Source organism: Prionailurus bengalensis, chromosome E2 (assembly GCF_016509475.1).
Source record: "Prionailurus bengalensis isolate Pbe53 chromosome E2, Fcat_Pben_1.1_paternal_pri, whole genome shotgun sequence".
Taxonomy (NCBI): domain Eukaryota; kingdom Metazoa; phylum Chordata; class Mammalia; order Carnivora; family Felidae; genus Prionailurus; species Prionailurus bengalensis.
The window spans coordinates 342947-361348 of NC_057352.1; the positions used below are offsets into that span (position 1 = coordinate 342947).

The window sequence follows — 18402 nt, forward strand, 5'->3', positions numbered from 1 at the left end:
TACTAGGAGGGGTGGATTTGAGGAGGGTGGAGGAAGTGAGGGATAGCAGGGGGCCAAACGCACAGGTGAAAAGAATGGTTAAGTGGGGAGGAGACCGGGGAGGAGACGGGGGAGGAAATGGGATAGGGCATCAGGCCCAGCTCAAGGGGTGAGAACTCCAGGAGCTTCAGTCCAAGATGCAGAAAAGGTTGGATAACACTTGCTGAGTACCCACTAGATGTTTGACTTATGCCCTTGCTCCTGAATACCATGGGCTCCTGAGAAGAGCTATCAGAGTGGGGGTTGTCTGCATTGCACATCTGGGCAAACTGAGGCTGTGACCTAGGGACCCTCATGGAAGCCACCCTGGGGGAAAGTAAGATGGGGGTGACGCAAAAGTGTGTACCAAAGCAGGGGAGAAAGAATGAGTCCAGGAGGCGTGGACAGTGGCTCAGGGGCCTGTAGGATACCATGAGGCCTGGCACAGAGGACCTGGACCCAAGGATCTTTGGGAGTGGGTCCAGCAGGACTCCTCTCCTTGCTAGAAGTGAGATTCCAAAAGCAAATGACAGGTCTGGCCCTGATGGCAGGGTGCGAGAATGGGAGGGTGAAAGGTCTGTGTTCATTGTACATGGCAGATGGCTGCCAATCTTGGAGGTGGAGGGACTAGAGACCCACCAGGCTGGAGTCAATCTTTCTGGCCACCACTGGTGAACCCTGCCTCAGATTCCCCAACCAGATTCACAAAGACTCATATCAGATAGAATTCCTGCTTGGGGCAGCCCCATGCTATCTACCCTCCTGGCTGGTGCACACCCATTCTGGCTGCCAAGGGGCACAGGTATTCCAGCCCCTCAGTGGATCTCAGACAGGCTACATATGTAGCCTTTGGCCTCTCAAAGATGTGGAACAAAGCCAACCCTGCAGCTCAATGACAACACACAGAAGGCATGACTACAATGTCCTAGGATGAAACAGGCATCAGACTGTTACACCTCACATGATTGACAAAGACATTTTTATCAGGAAGCCTCTCTAGACTGTGTTGTTAAAGCTGTCTGAACCATGACCTGGAGGCTGGGAGGAGAGACTGAGGTTGTGAATTTCCACAGGGATTTACACAATGTACATCCACTCCAACTTATAATTTTTGGTCTTTTTTTTGTTCCCAAGAGACCACTAACATCCCTAGGGGTGAGGCCTGAGGTCAAGACAGGGCCTGCTCTGCTGAGGGCCACAGGGAGAAACCTGGGCCCCAGTCCACCACGTGTCCCAGCCACGTGGAGGTGTCCCATGATGGGAGGGCATCACACACACGCGGCCTTAGGTAACAGCAAATCCTCTCTCCAACTGAGGGAAGAGAACAGGTGGGCACATGCCCACTGACCCTGCAGAAACAAGTAGTCCCATCTGGTCTCCAACCTGTTATCGTGGTCACCTCTCACCAGGGCAGTGGGGATATAAACACCCCTGTAATGGTGACTTTGGTAACAACAGGGCACGGCCAGGGCTGAGGCTTGGGTGAAACCTGAAGGAACACATTGATGTTTGTCTCCCTCCTCCTACCCCAGGGACCTCCACCTCTACTTCCTCCACGTCCTGTGGGACTGCCATGTGCAGGAAACCAGGCTTGGCATCGCCCAGCCTTCACACTGGCAGACTAGAGCACGAGTGCCAGAGCATGGGGGCAGAGAGATGAGCTGGGCCTATGACCTGGATTTAAGTCCTGGGCTCTGCTCTGTGCAGCAGCACACTCCCACTCTCTGCCTCAGTTTCCTCAACTGAGAAGTGGGGATACCAGCCATAGTAGCCATCTCACAGGGCTGGCAGTTGGCACATGTTGGCCCTAATCGAGATCCTGCTTGTCACGGTGCTGCAAATACCCTCTGTAGCCTGAATCTCTCTCCCTCTCTCTTCTTTTCCCCAGAGGTGGAAACTGAGGCTCAGAGCCCAAGGCCAACACCAGACCCCAATCTGACTTACTATCCACTGGGCCTGCTCCCAGAAGCCTCTGATGAACTGAGGTCTTGAGAGAATATCCTGAGGGCCAGCCTGTTGGCCAGTATGTGCGCGGGCGTCAGAAATTCCTAGGACTGCCTCCCCAACATTCCAGCATTCCCCTCCTCACCTGAGTGCTCACAGTCATAACAGGCATGAAGCGGCACTCTGATTGCCCAGTCTCTGCCCACCAAAGTCCCAGCCTCCACGTCCATCCCCCTGATCTTTCTGTAGTCGGATCTCTTAGAGTTGGAGTGAGCTGGTGCTGAAATGGCAAATATCGTCACCATGTGCAGATGGCACCACAGGGCACGCACAGGGCTTCTCCAGAATGTGCAGGGAACAAGGGCATTTTCCCACAGCCTGGGGGAGGCTGGAGCTGTGAGCTCAGGCGTCAGCAGGCTTTGAAACTGCCGGTGGGCCTGAGGTGGGAGTGGGCCCAGCTACTCTGCCCAGAGTGCCCTCTGATGGTGCCCCTGAAGAAGGCCTGGCCTGGGGGCACTGGCCTGCCCCACGCCGAGGTCGCCGCACGGGCTTCTCTCCCGTGTGGATCCTCTGGTGGTGGAACAGGGCCGGGCGCTCGCGGAAGGCACGACCACAGTGTGCGCACACAAAGGGCTTCTCACCCGTGTGGATGCGTCGGTGGCTGAGCAACACTGCGCCCTTGGCGAAAGCCTTGCCACAGTCCCCGCAGCGGAAGGGCCGCTCCCCAGTGTGCAGCAGCTGGTGCTGCGTGAGGTTAGAGCTGTGGCTGAAGGCGCGGCCACACTGTGTGCAGGCGAAGGGCTTCTCACCCGTGTGCACGCGCTGGTGCTTGAAGAGGGAGGAACCCTGGCTGAAGGCGGCACCACAAAGGGCACAGGTGTAAGGCTTCTCACCCGTGTGTGTGCGCTCGTGCTGGATCAGGTGCGAGTTGCGGCAGAAACGGCGGCCACACTGAGCACATGCGTAGGGCCGCCCGCCTGCGTGGATCTTGCGGTGCTGGCTGAGGTTGGAGCCGTGGCTGAAGGCCTTGCCGCACTCGCTGCAGCGGAAGGACTTCTCAGCGGTGTGTATGCGCTGGTGCCGCACCAGCGAGGAGCTATGCCTGAAGGCCTTGCCACAGGCCGGGCACGCATAGGGTGTCTCACCGCTGTGGATGCGCTGGTGCTGCGTCAGGTGTGATGTCTGGCTGAAGGCCTTGCCACACTGAGAGCATTCGTATGGCCGCTCTCCAGTGTGGGTGCGCAGGTGCTTGAGCAGGTCAGAGCTCTTCAGAAACACTTTGGTGCACGCCCTGCATTCGAAGGGCTTCTCCCCGGAGAGGAAGCTGGGGCCTGTGTGGAGGGCCTTGCCCAGCTGATCCCAGGTAGGGGGTTCTTGGCTAGCAGGGAGTCCATGAGGCTTGAGGCTAGTTCCACCCTTTTCTCTTTCCCCAGAGGTGAGACTAGCCTCAAATTCTGGAATTTTGGGGCAGCCTCTTCCAGGGCCATCCTGCCCAAATGGCTTCTGGCCCCCATATGGCCTCAGCTGCTTGTCTGGCATGGGGCGGTTCATGAGGACTTTCTCCCTAGGCGGGCTATCCTCAGGAGTCCTCAGTGGAGAGGTTAACCGCAGACTGACATTGGCTTCCCCGCTGCCAGGACCCAGCAGGAGCCTTTCCCAATAGATTACCGACACGCCTGTGGACTTTTTCTCCTGAGAGAGGGAGGTGCCCTGCCAACCCACTGAGCTTTTCCCACGTTCGCAGGTGCCTGTGAAGGTAGGTGCTGGAAGGGAGCCATTCTGGAAGGTCACTGGCAAAGCTGCTTCAGGAACAACCTTGTCATATGCCAGATGACAGGGACCTGAAGGCATAGAAATGGTATATCCTGGGTCATCCTGGCCAAGAGGGGGTGATCAGGATGGGCCTAGTGGGTAGGCCTTTGCTGGAGGCTACCGAATCCTATAAGCTTTACTCACAAACCCCATTTCCCCACTGCCTCTTCCCTAGCATGGTGAACTCTATGAGGGCAGGAGCAGGAGAGACCTGCTAGATAGAGGCTGTGCCCCAGTGCCTGGAATGGGGTACCCTGGGAGCTCCCCCTTGAATGGCAAGCCAAGGCCAGAGCCACCAGGAGAGGCTGATGGTAGGAAAACAGGAGGGAGGCAGGCCGGAAGCAGGAGATGAAAGTGTCCAGGAAAGCAGGGAAACGGGGGACAGAAGCCTGGCCATTGGTTAGCCCCAAGCTCACACCCTCTGAGCCCCCACTCACCAGGGCTGGGCTTTCTCTGAGCATTCCTGGCTGGTGTCACAACTGTCCCACTGAGAACCCAGGGCTCTTCGCCACGCTCAAGCTGCAGGACCACCCGGGGTCGTGAGGCAGAGAGTCCTGTGAGAAAACACAAGCAAGTGAGGGGCCAGGCCCAGCTCAGGACAACCTACTGCCCAAGAGATGGCAGGGGTGAGGGGCTTAGTGGGACATAGATGGTGTCATCTGAAGCCTCACTGCAGGGCAGGACTCACAGGAAAAGTTCAATGGTCCCTGTGAGGAGAACCATGTTGGAAGCACCAGATGAAAGGGGCCGAGCCTAGACACAGGCACCACAGTGGCACAGGGACACTCAGCCAAATGGTGTGAGGCTGCTCACAGGCCAACAGGAGAGAAGGGGTTAGTGCTGGCAACGACTGAGCTTCCCACGGAAAACCCAGGGCCTTACCCAGTGAGGACACAAGCGCGAAGTTCTCTAACATCACATGGCAGTACAAGGCCCTCTGGGCTGCGTCCAGGAGCTCCCACTCCTCCTGGGAGAAGTACACGGCCACATCCTCAAAGGCCATCAGGCCCTACAAGAGTGGGCAGGGGAAGGCAGACACAATCTAAGTTCTGGCTGTGGAACCCAGGACCCGCCTCCCTGTCCCAATGGCTACCCCAACTAGTGTCCCTCAGATGCTTACCTTCCCCCCCCGCCCCACCCCAGGGCTCTGCAACTCTGCAGACGAAACTTCCCTCCCCTCCCCTCCACCCTACCCTGTCTAGGGCAGACAGGTCTTCTCAGACTCCCTACTAGCCACTCTATACAAGGCAGCCAGAGCAAGCCCATGGCCTTCAGATGGCTGCCACTCCAAAGGCAGGCCCAGGTGTCCACTCATGCTCCAGTCTTTGCACAAGATGACCCTCTCCAGACGTGCCACGCCCTTACCTGTTCTTGTAATTAGCAACTGTACAAGTCCTAGCTGTGGACCCAAGAGACATGCCCATCCCCGTAAGGATGCCTGCCTCTGCTGAACCTGCCTGACATTCCAAGGCTGCTCCTTCAGCCTGAAGGACCGGCTAATCCCCTCCAGTCACTATAGGACTGGCCCCAAGAGTCTGGTCGCCACACAGGAAGCCAGTTCCCCTCTCCCTCTATAGCCATGTGCTCCTCGCCCCCCATTTCCTTGGCCAAAACCCTCCCTTCAGCCACTTGCCAGACCTCCCCTGAGAGCCCCAGGGGCCACCAGCCTCTTTGCATCTCCCTGGAGCACTACCCATCCCTAGCTGAATCTACGCTATTCCCTCCTCCTAAGTCTGATTCCCAGGCCCTGCCTTGGTTCCAAATACCAGGACTCTGTCCTTGGACACCTACAATTCCAGGTCCACATGATACCTCCACTCTGGGACATCACAGACTCCCTGATTTTACTCTGAAACCTGTTTTCCCTTCAAATTCCTGTTTCTGTCTACACCAACTCCATTCTCCTGGGTGCTCGGCTTAAACACTTGGGACTGTGCTCCACTCGGGGCACTCGCTCACACGCCGCACCTGAGACATCAGATCGTTCCAGGATCCAGCCACTTTCCCATCTCCACTGGCCCCGTGTGCAGCGGGTGCCGTCTTCGGCCACCTGGACTGTGGTGCTGCCTGCTCCCTGCACACAGCCACCCCCTCTGCGTCATTTCTCCGCCAAGCAAACGGTGGGTTACTTTAAAGTCTCTAACTTAAAGCATATCCAGGCTCTGTTAGAGTCATCCCATGGCCCCCGATGCAACTCAAGCCTGCCATTTCTCTCCCGTGCTCACGTCAGGAAGCTCAGCTCCGGAACCACCTAGGCTCAGTTTCCCCTCCCAGCTTTTGCACGTGCGGGACCCTCTGCTTGGAATTTCCTTCTACACCTCACTCCCTTGGCTGTCAGAAATGGGGATCTCACACGTGCACGCTCCACTGGCCTGAACGCCGGGGCCTAGGACGAACCGAGAGGGGAGACAAAACGTGCAGGTAAAGTCTCTCCCTGCGTCGAGGATCGGGTCCTTCGAGGAGGGATCCGGGCGGATGGGAGCCTTACGCTTCCTCTACTCACCTGGGCCCGGTCTGTCAGCGCCGCGGTCGCCATCAGAACCTGTACTTGGGGACTCGCAGAAAGAGACGGACAACACGGACTCGCCGGCTCCTGGTCTCAGCCTCCCGGGCCGTCTAAGGCAGGGTCGCTCAGGGCGCCGCCTCCCCCGCCGTCCCGGGGTCGGACAGCACGTGACTCGGGGCGCCGCCCCACAGCCCCGTGGAGCGGCCCAGGCTCTTCACGGAGAAGCCTAGGCTCGGGGCGCGACCGTCGCCCGCAACCAGGGCGTGCGCGAGACGGCCCACCGCTCGGGTCTTCCTCCCAGCCCTCGCCTCGGGTCTCCAAACCTTCTAAGAAACCGGCCTGGGGGCTCGCGGCGCTCCAGTTCACCAATACCGGTGTGGCCCAACGCCCGGTAGCAAAGTGACAGTCCGGGACGCCGGAAGTCCAGCCCCCGAAAGTCCTCATAGGCCCAGTGCACGCTGCGGACGCACGCGCGGCGGCTTCTGGGAAGCGCAGTTCCCGTCCCGCGTGGGCGGAGCCCCGCTTGATATCCGCGGCAACGTCTAGGCATCCCCGCGCGGCGCGCTGGGAAATGGAGTCCCGCAGGGGCTCCCCAGCTTCCGTGGATCCCGGGGAGTGAAGTGTGCGATCGCCCGGCTCGGCGTCCTGCGCTCGGGGTCCTGGGCTCTAGACACTCGCCCACGCGGCGGACTAGACTTAACGCGGGACGCGCAGAAGCGGAAATTGCTGAGGTCCCAGGAGGCGACCCCGGCACCGGGCTTAAAGACAAAGCGTGAAGGGGGAAAAAAATAAAAATAAAAATAAAAAATAAAGACAAAGCCTGATAGGGGCCCCTGGGTGGCTCAGTTGGTTGAGCAGCCGACTTCGGCTCAAGTCATGATACCGGGGTTTGTGAGTTTGGTCCCTCCTCCGGCTCCTTGCTGACCGCTCAGACCCTGGAGTCGGCTTCAGATTCTGAATCTCCTTCTCTCTCTGCCCTCCCCTGCTCGTTCTCTCCCTCTCAAAATATATAAACATATATATTCTCAAAATATATATATCCCTCTCAAAAATAAATAAACATTAAAACAATGTTTTTAATGAATAAATAAATAAATAAACAAATAAATAAAAGGACATAGCCTGATGAGAGGGGCGAGTTAGGAGGGACGGTGCTTTGGCACAGAGCCTGGCTCTACCTCTGGAGGCCTGTGCCCTGGATTGACCTCTCCGTGTTTTGTAAAGGGGTTAACATCAGGTTTGCAAGCCCCTAGGCTAAATTTTTCTGGAGTGTGAATTGTTTTCTGACACTTTGCTAAGCCATCTGTTTTCCCTGCTAAACTGGACCGCACAAAATGTACTTTCCCAGACTTGCCTGTCTTTGGGTCGTCTAGGTGTGGCTGGCACATCAGGATATTGATGCCTTGGTCCTGTCTCCTGGGGACCAACCTGAGTTTCTGCCACACGTGAAAACAAAAGGAAGGGCGGTCTCAGTACACGCCCACGACTGCTGGAGAAGAGAGCTTTCCTCTTTGTTGCTCTAGTGTGAGGGTTTGTTTTAGGTTTTGTTGTCAGGGTCCTTCATCTTCGTACATAAAATGGTACAATGACGTTACCCATCGTAGAGCTGTTATAAGGAAATACGGAATTAATCTGTAGAGTTCGTTCATTCTTGCCGCCTTCCTTCCTCCCTTCCTCCGCCCTTATATACGCATCTATGTCAGCAACACCCGTCCTTAGAATTAACACTATTTGTAAATCGTCATAATGCAAGAGAGCACGGTCATATAGATTTAAATAGGACACATCTAGCAATATTAATGAGCCACATTATACTACAAGTGAGGTCACACAGTTCATATCTGATTACTCCCACGAATAGAAAGGCAGCAGCCGATGTAAAGGTGCAGCTAAACCAAAGGCCGATTCTTAACCACCAAAACCTGTTTATGTGCTTTCATTTCATACTTGTGTCTAAGTATTTAGGTGAGAATTGATGTAAATTCACATGAGATAAAGAAATGTGCTCTCCAGATAATCACAATGCAAGAGACCACAACAATTTTGGAATATTTGTGTGTAAATGTTGCTCCCTTTGAAGGAATTTAAGAAAATGTAAGTATTAAATTCGTGATTTTATCCAAAGCTTAGAGGCATTAACATTTCAAGCACTCTTTGAATGTTTGGAGACATTTAATTTCTTATTTAAAAAGTATCCCTATGGGGGCACCTGGCCGACTCAGTCACTAGAGCTTGCAACTTTGGATCTCAGGGTTGTGAATTGGAGCCCCATGTTGGGTGTAGAGGTTACTGACAAATAAAATCTTGAAAAAATAAAATAAAATAATATAAAATCATCCCTATAATGTGGAATTAGTTAGACTACAGGGATCTTGATGCCTAATATTGAGAGAAATGCTCATTGTTTGATAAATTCATAATTTAATGAATTGGAAATGAATAGCAGCAACAAATCTTCCTCTGTACACAAAATAGCTCCAATACATATACCTGGCTCCCATTCTACCCTGAACAAGATGGCACGGGAGATGGGGGGTTATGGGGGGTGTTGTCTGTGGCAGGTGCTTGGACCCTAACCACTTGGTTGGACATCTGTGAGCTCCTGTTCCCCTATCAGTAAAAGCAAAACAGATAGTAGTAAACACTCGCATTGGGCTGAATTGTGTAGAGCACTGATTCTTTCCTTGGCTGGGTCGAGCCTACTGATGAGCTCATTGAAGGCACTCTTTGTTTCTATTACAGTGTTTTTTATTTCTAGCCCTAACTTTTGATCTTTTCTTAAGAGTTTCCATCTCTTTGCTCACATTATCCGTCTATTCCTGTATTTTGTCAATTTTTTCATCTAGAGCCCTTAACATCTTAATCATTGCTATTTTACACCCGTCTGATAATTCCAACATCTGTTCACATCTGAGTGTCATTCTGATGACTGCTTTGTGTGTCTTTGGGCTGCCTTTTTTCTTGCCTTTTGACATGCCTTGTCATTTGTTGTTGAACACCAGACACATGTTTGTTAAGAGGAACTAAGGTGACAGGAGGTTTGTATGAGGATTTATGGTAATATGGATAGGAGGAGGGCTGTGTTTAATGTTTGCTGTAGCAGGGGGTGCTGGAGGCTTCAAATTCCTCTAGTGCCCTAGTTGTTGTCTCTTCTCTAGACTTTGTGCTCTGGTAAGTACTCTTCTTTGGAGAGAGTCTGTCTTGCATATGTTTTAGTTATAGTGCACTGTTGTTACACTGGAACTCCACTGATGTGGTGTATGGGTGACAGGGGAGAGGAGCATACTAAATCTTCCAATGAATACTCGGTCTTTAGTGGGACTGGGCCTCAGGAGTATATCTCCACTCCTATAGTTTTCTTCCCTTCTTTCTTTCTTTCTTTCTTTCTTTCTTTCTTTCTTTCTTTCTTTCTTTCTTTCTTCTTTTCTTTCTTTCTTCTCTTTCTTTTCTTTCTTTCTTTCTTTCTTTCTTTCTTTCTTTCTTTCTTTCTTTCTTTCTTTTTTCTCTTCCTTCCTTCCTTCCTTCCTTCCTTCCTTCCTTTGTTTTCTTTTCTTTCTTTCTCTTGACCTCAACTGCCTTCCCTGGCTACAGCATATTCAATGTATTTCCTTGGAGCCCTGGCCCCTGTTGACTATGACCTCTCTCACTTAGGTGAGAGAAGAAGACTAGTGGGACCTGGAATGGGAGCACTGTCCTTACCCCAAATGGAAATTGCTCTCGCAGTCTTTACTCCTATAGTATATGTTTTTGTAGGGAAATGGTTCTGGGTATATTTCACAAGGGTTATATTTCAGGTCGTAGGACACCTCCTCTTTCTCTGCTCCATGATAACTGATATGATTTGATGTGGGGTTCTGGAGCACATAGTCAAGAAAGAATTCTTCAGACATTATCAGTGCAAAAAAGGTGGTTTTCTTAAAGCACAGGGACAGGACCTTTGGGCAGATAGAGCTGTCCCAGGATTGTGTGAAGTGATTGGCTTATACTTTTAAGTTGATGGGGTAGAGATAACGGAAGTTTACAAAGTTGTTTTCATAGGTTAAGGAAGATTTATAGGATCCTGGAAGCCTAGCTTATGTCAAGCTAAGATTGTTGTTGCTGGTTTTTTGTTTTCTTTTTCTCTTGCAAGGTATTAATGCTAAGACAATTGGGAGTTCCAGGACCAATGTCATACTCTTTCTGTCTCGAGTATTTGTCAACGGGCTGTAAGCTTAAGGAAATTTAACTTAATCTACATTTCTTTTGCCTTTTTTTCTCCATATCACTAACAACTGAAGATCAGAGAAATACAAGTTCACTGAGTGCATATTGGACACACCCAGGATGTAATCCATGGGGTCACTGCCAAGGGGACAGGGATTAGGTTCACTGCAGACCTGGACAGTTTGGGTTTGGGGTCTCTGAGCAGGTGTGAATACAAAGAGACATGGTAGGTCGGTCTCCTGTTCAGTTACCTGTTTGGGGGATTTGGTACAGACATGGCCTCTGGTGACAGGGGAGCACCATGTCGGGTGGCAGGTCTTGGCTCTAGTTATGCCTGGACCACAATCCCTTGGAATGCACAAGTGGCTGTCATCCAATAACATGTTAATAAGACATTTTAAACACGCTTGACCAAGTCAGGACACAGTAAGGGGAGACTGGTGTTGGAGGACTTGAGAGAAAGAGATGAGGGGATAAACGCAAAGGGTAAGATATGAGGCCCAGAAGGTGGGCACAGCAAGGGGCTGGAATCAGGAGAGAAAAGGAGAGTGGGAAGACATTCTGGAGTGTCCAGTGTATAAAAAGACACAAACCCAATGGAGTAATTTGACCCCATCAAGACAGCAAACGAAGATACAAAGTGAACCAAATTGGCTAAGTAATAAGATATGAATAAGTTCCTTAATGTATATGCAAGCTCCCTGTCTCCATCCCCTAAAACACTTAATAATTGCTTCCTGTACTAACTCCACTGGGAGTCAGTGTTTTGAGAGCTATCTCCCTGGTTCCTTACTTGTTAGTTAACAAGTAAATAAAAGTTCTTCAAGATTTCCTTGGGTTGTGTTGAATTTAATGCACCCCAAGCAGTGTACCCTTACACTTTGACAAGCACACTTGTATACAATCAAACTGTCCAGGGGGGTCTTTTGTGAAATACAGGCAAGCCTCTAACCATGGGGTACAGTCTTACAGGCCTCACCATCCACAACTAGGGAGATGCAAGACTTATTCCCTCCCAACTATGTAAAGAGAAACATTGACACTGATTCAAATTGGCAGCATCAAATGAGATGTTAGTCATTCTTCTGTATCTGGTTTCCAAACCCACATGCTTCAAACTTGCATAAAATAGATGCACATGTCTAGCTGGATGCAAAATGCAACATGGAAGAAGAAGAGTCAAAGCTTAGGCCCAAGATAGGTCAGGCTGACCTGCATTTGCTCAGGTTCCTCTGATTATAACCCATGGGAACTTGGGCCTCGATGGTCCTGTCTATGATGTACATTTTCCTCACATCTAAAGTAGTGGACTAAGAATGCACTAAGTGGATTAAGAACCAGTTCACAGTTGTCGGAGTATCAACATACAGCTTCTGGCCCAGGCAGCCTCGCATTAATGTTGGAGACCTCCGTGACTTGTGGAAAACATCACACCTTGTCTTGGGCCACATCCCTAACAGTGTTACAGCCCTCCATACCTGGGAGCCAGAAGGTAGCCACCAGCATCCTCACTGCATGCTAGTTCCCATGGTTCCATTCTTGAGTGCTGCGGGGACCAGAACCTCACTTGCTCGTGCCCTCTCTTCCATCTCTGAGGGCAGCTGACTGCTGGAGTTGGTGGTGATGAGGAATCTGGTACTGCTGACGATATCTCAGGTGTCCAGCCTGGGCATGTAAGGATAGGGAGAGGGATTAGCCCAAGTGCCCACACCAAATCACACCCTTTCTTTGGTGTGAACAATCTGGTGCCAAACAAAGGCTTGGGTTTCACTAAAGGCTCTCCCACAATGGCTGTACTCATAGGGCCTTTCTCCAGTATGAACCTTCTGGTACTTCATAAGGTTAGACCTGTGGCCAAAGGATTTCCCGTATTAGTTACACTCATAGGGTCTTTCACCAGTGTGAGCCTTCTGGTGCTGATTTAGAGTATAACTTTGGTGGAAAGTTTTTCCATATTCCATGCACTTGTAAGGTCTTTGCCCAGAGTGAATTTTCTGACCCTTTTTCAGTTTACATGTGTGCCTGAAGGCCTTCCTACTCTCCTTACATAGGATGTTTCTCTGAATTTTTTGGGGTGAATTTTTGGTGATCAACAAGGGTTGATTTCTCTTTGCAGACATATGTATTTGTTGGACATCTACATAGTCTCTCTTCAGGGTGAGTCAGGTGGCTAAGGAGGGTGGAGCTCCTTGCAAAGGCTGCCCCCAGTTGCTGCACTTGAAGGGCTTCCCTGCTGTGAACTTTGGGAACTGCTCAATAATGGGGCTGGGTGGGAAGGCCTCCCTGAGCTTGGTATTCCCACACGGCTTCCTATTGTTGTGGGTGGATGGGTGTTAGGTCATGGCTCTCCAGGCTCTTAGGTCATGGCTGCACAGCTTCTCTGCAGTATGTGCTCATCACAGGGGAGAAGTCTCTCTCCATATTAAAGTCAACTGTTTCAGTTGAAGGTTTACGTGGAACCAGAATTATTTCCTGTATGCCCCACATATGTGCAGTTTCTGTCCAGGATCTGTTCCCATGTTTCTCCATGGACAAAGTCTTTGAAGACTATAACCCTGTGTTATAGGGGTGGACCTTGTGAGTAGAAGGACAAGCACTGGAAGTCCAGCCCTGCGATGTGATTTTTCTGGAAGCATCAGATTCCAACAGTGCCTCCTTATCTTCCTTTTCACATGAACTACCTGAAAATAGGGAAATGCCCCGTTTTTTTAAATTTTCTAAAAGCTTTATTTATTTATTGGGGCACCTAGGTGGCTCAGTCAGTTAAGTGTCCGACTTTGGCTCAGGTCATGATCTCACGGTTCGTGGGTTTGAGCCCTGCATCAGGCTCTGTGCCGACAGTTTGGAGCCTGGAGCCTGCTTTGGATTCTGTCTCTCTGTCTCTGTCTCTTTCCCTTTCTCTCTCTCTGCCCCTCCCCCCTCAAGCTCTATCTCTCTGTCTCTCAAAAATAAATACACGTAAAAAAGAAAAAAAAGTTTATTTACTTTGAGAGAGTGAGCAAGCAAGCAGGGGAGGGACACAGAGAGAGGGAGAGAGACAGAATCCCAAGCAGGCTCGGCACTGACAGTGTGGAGCTCAAACTTAGAAACCATAAGATCGTGACCTGGGATGAAATCAATAGTTGGATGCTTAACCCACTGAGCCACCCAAGTGCCCTGGGAAATGCCCTTTTCTATATGTCATAGTAGATGCGTGGGGATGGACCCATCATTAAGTGGTGTCTAAAGCTCTTTTCTCTTTCTTTCTTTTCCTCTCTCTCTCTCTTTCTTTCTTTTTGAAAGTATTTTGAGAGAGAGAGAACAGGGGAGGGACAGAGAGAGAGAAATCCAAGCAGGCTCTGCACTGACAGTGCAGAGCCCGATGCAGGGCTCGAACTCATGAACTGTGAGATCAAGACCTGAGCCAAAATGAATGCTTAACCAACTGAGCTACCCAGGCACCCCAGTAAGTGGGGCTTATAATTCTTAAGCTAACAATTGATTCCCTGGGTTCATAAGAAACTAAGGGGGCCAGGATCAGGGGAGAAAGGGCCAATCCTTTTGGTATAGGGTCTGGCCAGACCAATGCAAAGTATCTCATCAGGGTCACAGACTCAATGTGGCTGGCAGGATCTGCTGCTCACTGTCTGCAAACTCAGTGCAATAGGGATGTTTGCAGAGGTCAATGCTATGCAGAAAGAGCCCACACATGATGTAACATTCAGCCATCTCTTAGCATTAGGCTTCCCAGGATTACTTACCAATACATAAACCTCTCCTAATAGCTAAATAGAAGCTAACACAGGAGGACCCATAGGGAGAGTAGTTACAAGATGAAACTTGAGGTCAGGGAGATAGGGACTAGACATCAGGAAGAGAAGGCACGAGGGCAGAATGTTCAGAAAGGTGTAAAGTTGGACTGAGGTTGGGACATTAACTTTGGCACAGGGTAGTGATGTGGTATAAGACCACGGCCAGGAACAATCCAATGTAGACTAGGCCTCAGCCCATATCCGAATTGTACTCATCAAGTCCCAGCATCTTCCAGGACTTTCTGGCAATGGCTAGAATTGCATCTTCTCAGCTACATACCCAGGACTCCCTGCCATGCTCTGGCAAAAATGCCCCTGTGGGATGCAGTGGCCACAAGTCCTATGGAGGACAAGGCAGGTAAGGGGCCTGCCCTGTGTGTGACCTTTCTGTGGAAGTCAAGGAGCTTGCTTCGTCTTTATCATTAGTAAGGAGGAAGGAAGAAGAGATGTCACAAAATGAAACTTTGAGGGCTACCTGGGTGGCTCAGTCAGTTAAGTGTCTGACTCTTGATTTTGGCTTAGGTCATGATCTCATGGTTTGTGGGATTGAGCCCCACGTTAGGCTCCGCCCTGACAACACAGAGCCTGCTTGGGATTCTCTCTCCCTCTCTTTCTGCCCCTTCCCCGCTCACGCTCTCTCCCAAAATAAACAAACGTAAAAAAGAAAAAGAAACAGGGTGCCTGGGTGGCTCAGTCGGTTAAGTGTCAACTTCAGCTCAGGTCATGATCTCACGGTTCGTGAGTTCAAGCCCTGCATCGGGCTCTCTTGCTATCAGTGCGGAGCCTGCTTTGGATCTTCTGTCCCATTCTCTCTCTCTGCCCCTCCCCTGCTTTCTCTCTCTCTCTCTCTCTCTCTCAAAAATAAACAAACACAGGGCGCCTGGGTGGCTCAGTCGGTTGAGTGGCCGACTTTGGCTCAGGTCATGATTTCACTCACAGTTTGTGTGTTTGGTCCCACATCAGGCTCTGTGCGACAGCTCAGAGCCAGGAGCCTCCTTTGGATTCTGTCTCCCTCTCTCTCTGCCCCTCCCCCACTCGCGCGCGCACGCTCTCTCTCTCTCTCTCTCAAAATAAATGAACATTAAAATAAAATAAAAAAAACAAAAATAAACATAAAAAAAGAAAAAAATGGAATTTTCAGGAGGGTTTTTCAGGAATAACTCAGTAGCCCTTGTAAACAATGACAGGACCCTTAGAGACTGGCACTGGCAGTTTTAAGGAAGTATCTGCTAGAGAAAGACCGCGAATCCATGGCACACAGAGAGACCTTGTCATGGAGCCAAACCCAAAGGGCTTATTGGAAAGATGGAGAGAACTTTGACTCTTCTCCCCAGGCCACCACAAGCCTGGGTCAGCAAAGGTGGAGTGGCTCAGGGAGAGCACAAGCAAGTGCCCACAGCCCAACCTGGGTGCCAACAATTCTGAAAAACAACACATAAAGAAAGGCAGGAGCTTTACTTGGTAAGGCCATGGGTGTGACGTCACCCAATATCATGTCCCAGTACAGGATTCTCTGGGCCTGTGAAGAGCCTCCACTCCTCCCAAGAGAGGTACATGGCCACACCCTTGAAGGTCACCAGGCCTCGCAGTGAGGAAGAGAGATGATCCTGCAGGGCAATGAGTGGACATCTTCAAGCCCTGGGCCTAAAACCCAGGGCATCTTGCCCTCTCCCTGGCAACCTCTCCCCTATAATACCTCCCAGACATACTAACTACCTTCAGCTTACCCTCTTCCCCAGGCCTCCATTTCTGACGGGACACTAGTCTGCCAACATCAGTGCCTTCTCCTTCTCCCAACACCCACTGGCCACTGCTTTGGAGCCATTGCATCATGAAGCAGGAGGGCAGATAGACATCACCCAATCTGTTCCTGTTCTATTTCCAGATGGTTCCCTGGGCATTCACCACAATGTGACTTATGACCACAATAAGCCCCAGGTTCAACCTCCCCCCTAGGACCCCAGCACCAAGCTCTCCTCCCCAATGTTCTGCCTCCCCTAGACAGACTCATCAGCTGTGACCACTCCTTTCTTACACCTTTAGGTCCTCTTCTATCCAAGGGCTATGCCCTTGGATCCGCCCTCTCTCTCAAGGCTCCCCAGGCCATTCGGCTCATGGCAGCTAGTGACCCTGGAAATAACAGCCAGGATCCAATTTCAACCTCATCTTGCAACAAAATCTCCAGTGGCACCCAGACCTAGAGGCTGCCCTTGGCCCTTTGTTCAAAGCCTTCCCGCCTGTCACTGTCCTCTGCTCCATCTCTCAGCTACAAACACCTGGATTCCCAAACACTCCTAGCCCTCTTATACCTCTGCCTTTGTCTTAATCCTTTACCAGGTGTGTCCTTCCTGCTCCACCACAAGGCAGTCCTTCAAGACCCACTCTAGCTGCACTGTCACTGTGGATAACACATCCTGGCCCCTGCACTTGCAGTAGATTGAACCATCATTCTATACTAGCATACCTACAAGGCCCACAGTCTCACTCTGGAGCCTCAGCAGTGTGCAGAACTTCCCTGGGCCCTTCCCCATCACATGCTCCCACAATTTGTCCACCTCAGGACTGGCACCTCCTAAGTGTGACCTAAGGCTGCCACTCTGGCCTAGGGCATCATTACATGCCTGGACTGTTGATGAAGGCTCCTCCCTGGCCTCCCTGCTTTTGCCCTGGCCCCCTAGTCTGTTCACACACTAGCCAAAGAAACCAGTTAACAGCAGAGTAAGAATAAAGGGCCAGCAATTAGTCTCCCTAAAGAAGGCCTAAATTGAAGCCTAAATTGTCCTATGAGGCTCTTTTCGCACAAGATTTAAGAAGGATTTGCGGTTCCCGATGGCTTGGCTCACACTTACAAACAAGTCTCCGCACATCTCTGTCCCCACGCGTGAAAAACCCTTTCAGGCCCCACCCCACCCCCCTTTTGGCCAGCATACTGACCAGTAATCTGGAGCACGAAGGCGCAAAATGAAAGTGACTCCCATCATCCCAGACAAGGAAATGAAAGCGGCAGGAATCCCAAGGCACACCCATCCGCTAACGCTGGGGCTCCAGGAACTTGGGGGTAGGACTGCCCGGCTTCGGCAAGTGGACCCTTCACTCGCCAAAGACATCAGTAGCGGCGCTGGTCCCATGCCAACCCGTGGGGGGCCGGGGAGGAAGAGGGCGCGCGCGCACCCGTTGGGAGTGGCCCGCTGGAACAGCACCTCCTCCGCCCTCAGTCCCCCGGCACGGCTGGAGGACCCTGGGCTGCGGGCAGGCCCTCGGAACCTCGGTCTCCCGCGCATTATGGTGGAAACACGCTCAAGGCCCTTACTGGGAAGGTCTTGAGGGCTCTTGCGGCGATCCCGGCGGACGCCCCACAGGGCCGCCCATTCTATTTCCGTCAACGCCGAGGCCCGAGGAGGCGGGGACGATCGCTCGCAGGCATCGCCCGTAGGCGCAAAGGCGCAAAAAGGAGCCCCACACCTTCCCCACTTGGCGCACCCCAGACCCTGGACGGTGGCGCCATAGACTTTCCTAAACGCGTCCTCAAACCAGGGATCGAGGCCTTTTTTCGCACAGGCGCACAACCAGCCAAAGAAAAACCTCAGGGCGACGTCGGATGTCCCGCCCTTGCCCTGAGCAGTACACTCGGGTACGCCCCGCACGGCGCCAGCGCCTTCTGGGGAGTGTAGTTCACATCGCAAATCCTACTTCCGCGGGGACCGCAGTCCCCCCCCCCCCCCGCCATGTCGTGTCACCATGACAACGACCAAGCGGCAACGAGTCTGAGGCTCGTCAGCGGTGCTGTCAGAGGACCTGACGCCGAGACCACATTGGGTCCGTTGCGCCGGGTCCCCGTCCGGGTCCCCGTCCGAGGCAGCGCTGGTGGACTCTGCACGGGTAGGTGAAAGTTTCTTAAGCTTTCGCCTGGCCAGACTCAAGCCCCAGTGTCCAAGTCGCGAAACTGAGGATGTCCGGCCTGGGGTCATTTTTATCCCCCCAGGTTGGGAGAGTAGAGTGTGCGCATGGAATGAAGCATGGAAGCTGTTCCAAGCAGAGATACCTGCATGTGCAAAGGCTTGGAGGCGACCCAGAGAGGAGGGCATTGGGGAAACTTCAAGACCTTTACTTCTACCAGAAAGCTCCAAG

The 18402-nt window shown here is 51.8% G+C and overlaps 1 protein-coding gene across 6 annotated transcripts; it reads right to left on the reverse strand.

Moving 5' to 3' along the window:
• Window positions 1-983: 983 nt before the first annotated feature.
• Window positions 984-17862, reverse strand: LOC122494656 (zinc finger protein 324A-like). 6 transcript variants are annotated; one of them, XM_043600007.1, is made up of 5 exons: window positions 17209-17862; window positions 11962-12148; window positions 4657-7886; window positions 4212-4328; window positions 984-3803 (listed from the first exon to the last, which is right to left on the reverse strand). In XM_043600007.1, exons 3-5 carry the CDS (start codon window positions 4775-4777, stop codon window positions 2365-2367), a joined length of 1677 nt encoding a protein of 558 aa, XP_043455942.1. In that variant the 5' UTR covers window positions 4778-7886; window positions 11962-12148; window positions 17209-17862; the 3' UTR covers window positions 984-2364. The 6 variants fall into 6 exon arrangements, with proteins under 6 accessions (XP_043455942.1, XP_043455941.1, XP_043455946.1 ...); XM_043600006.1 differs by lacking the exons at window positions 11962-12148; window positions 17209-17862 and having other exon boundaries at window positions 4657-4783; window positions 6278-7035; XM_043600011.1 differs by lacking the exons at window positions 11962-12148; window positions 17209-17862 and having other exon boundaries at window positions 984-3764; window positions 4164-4328; window positions 4657-4783; window positions 6278-7035.
• Window positions 17863-18402: the final 540 nt, after the last annotated feature.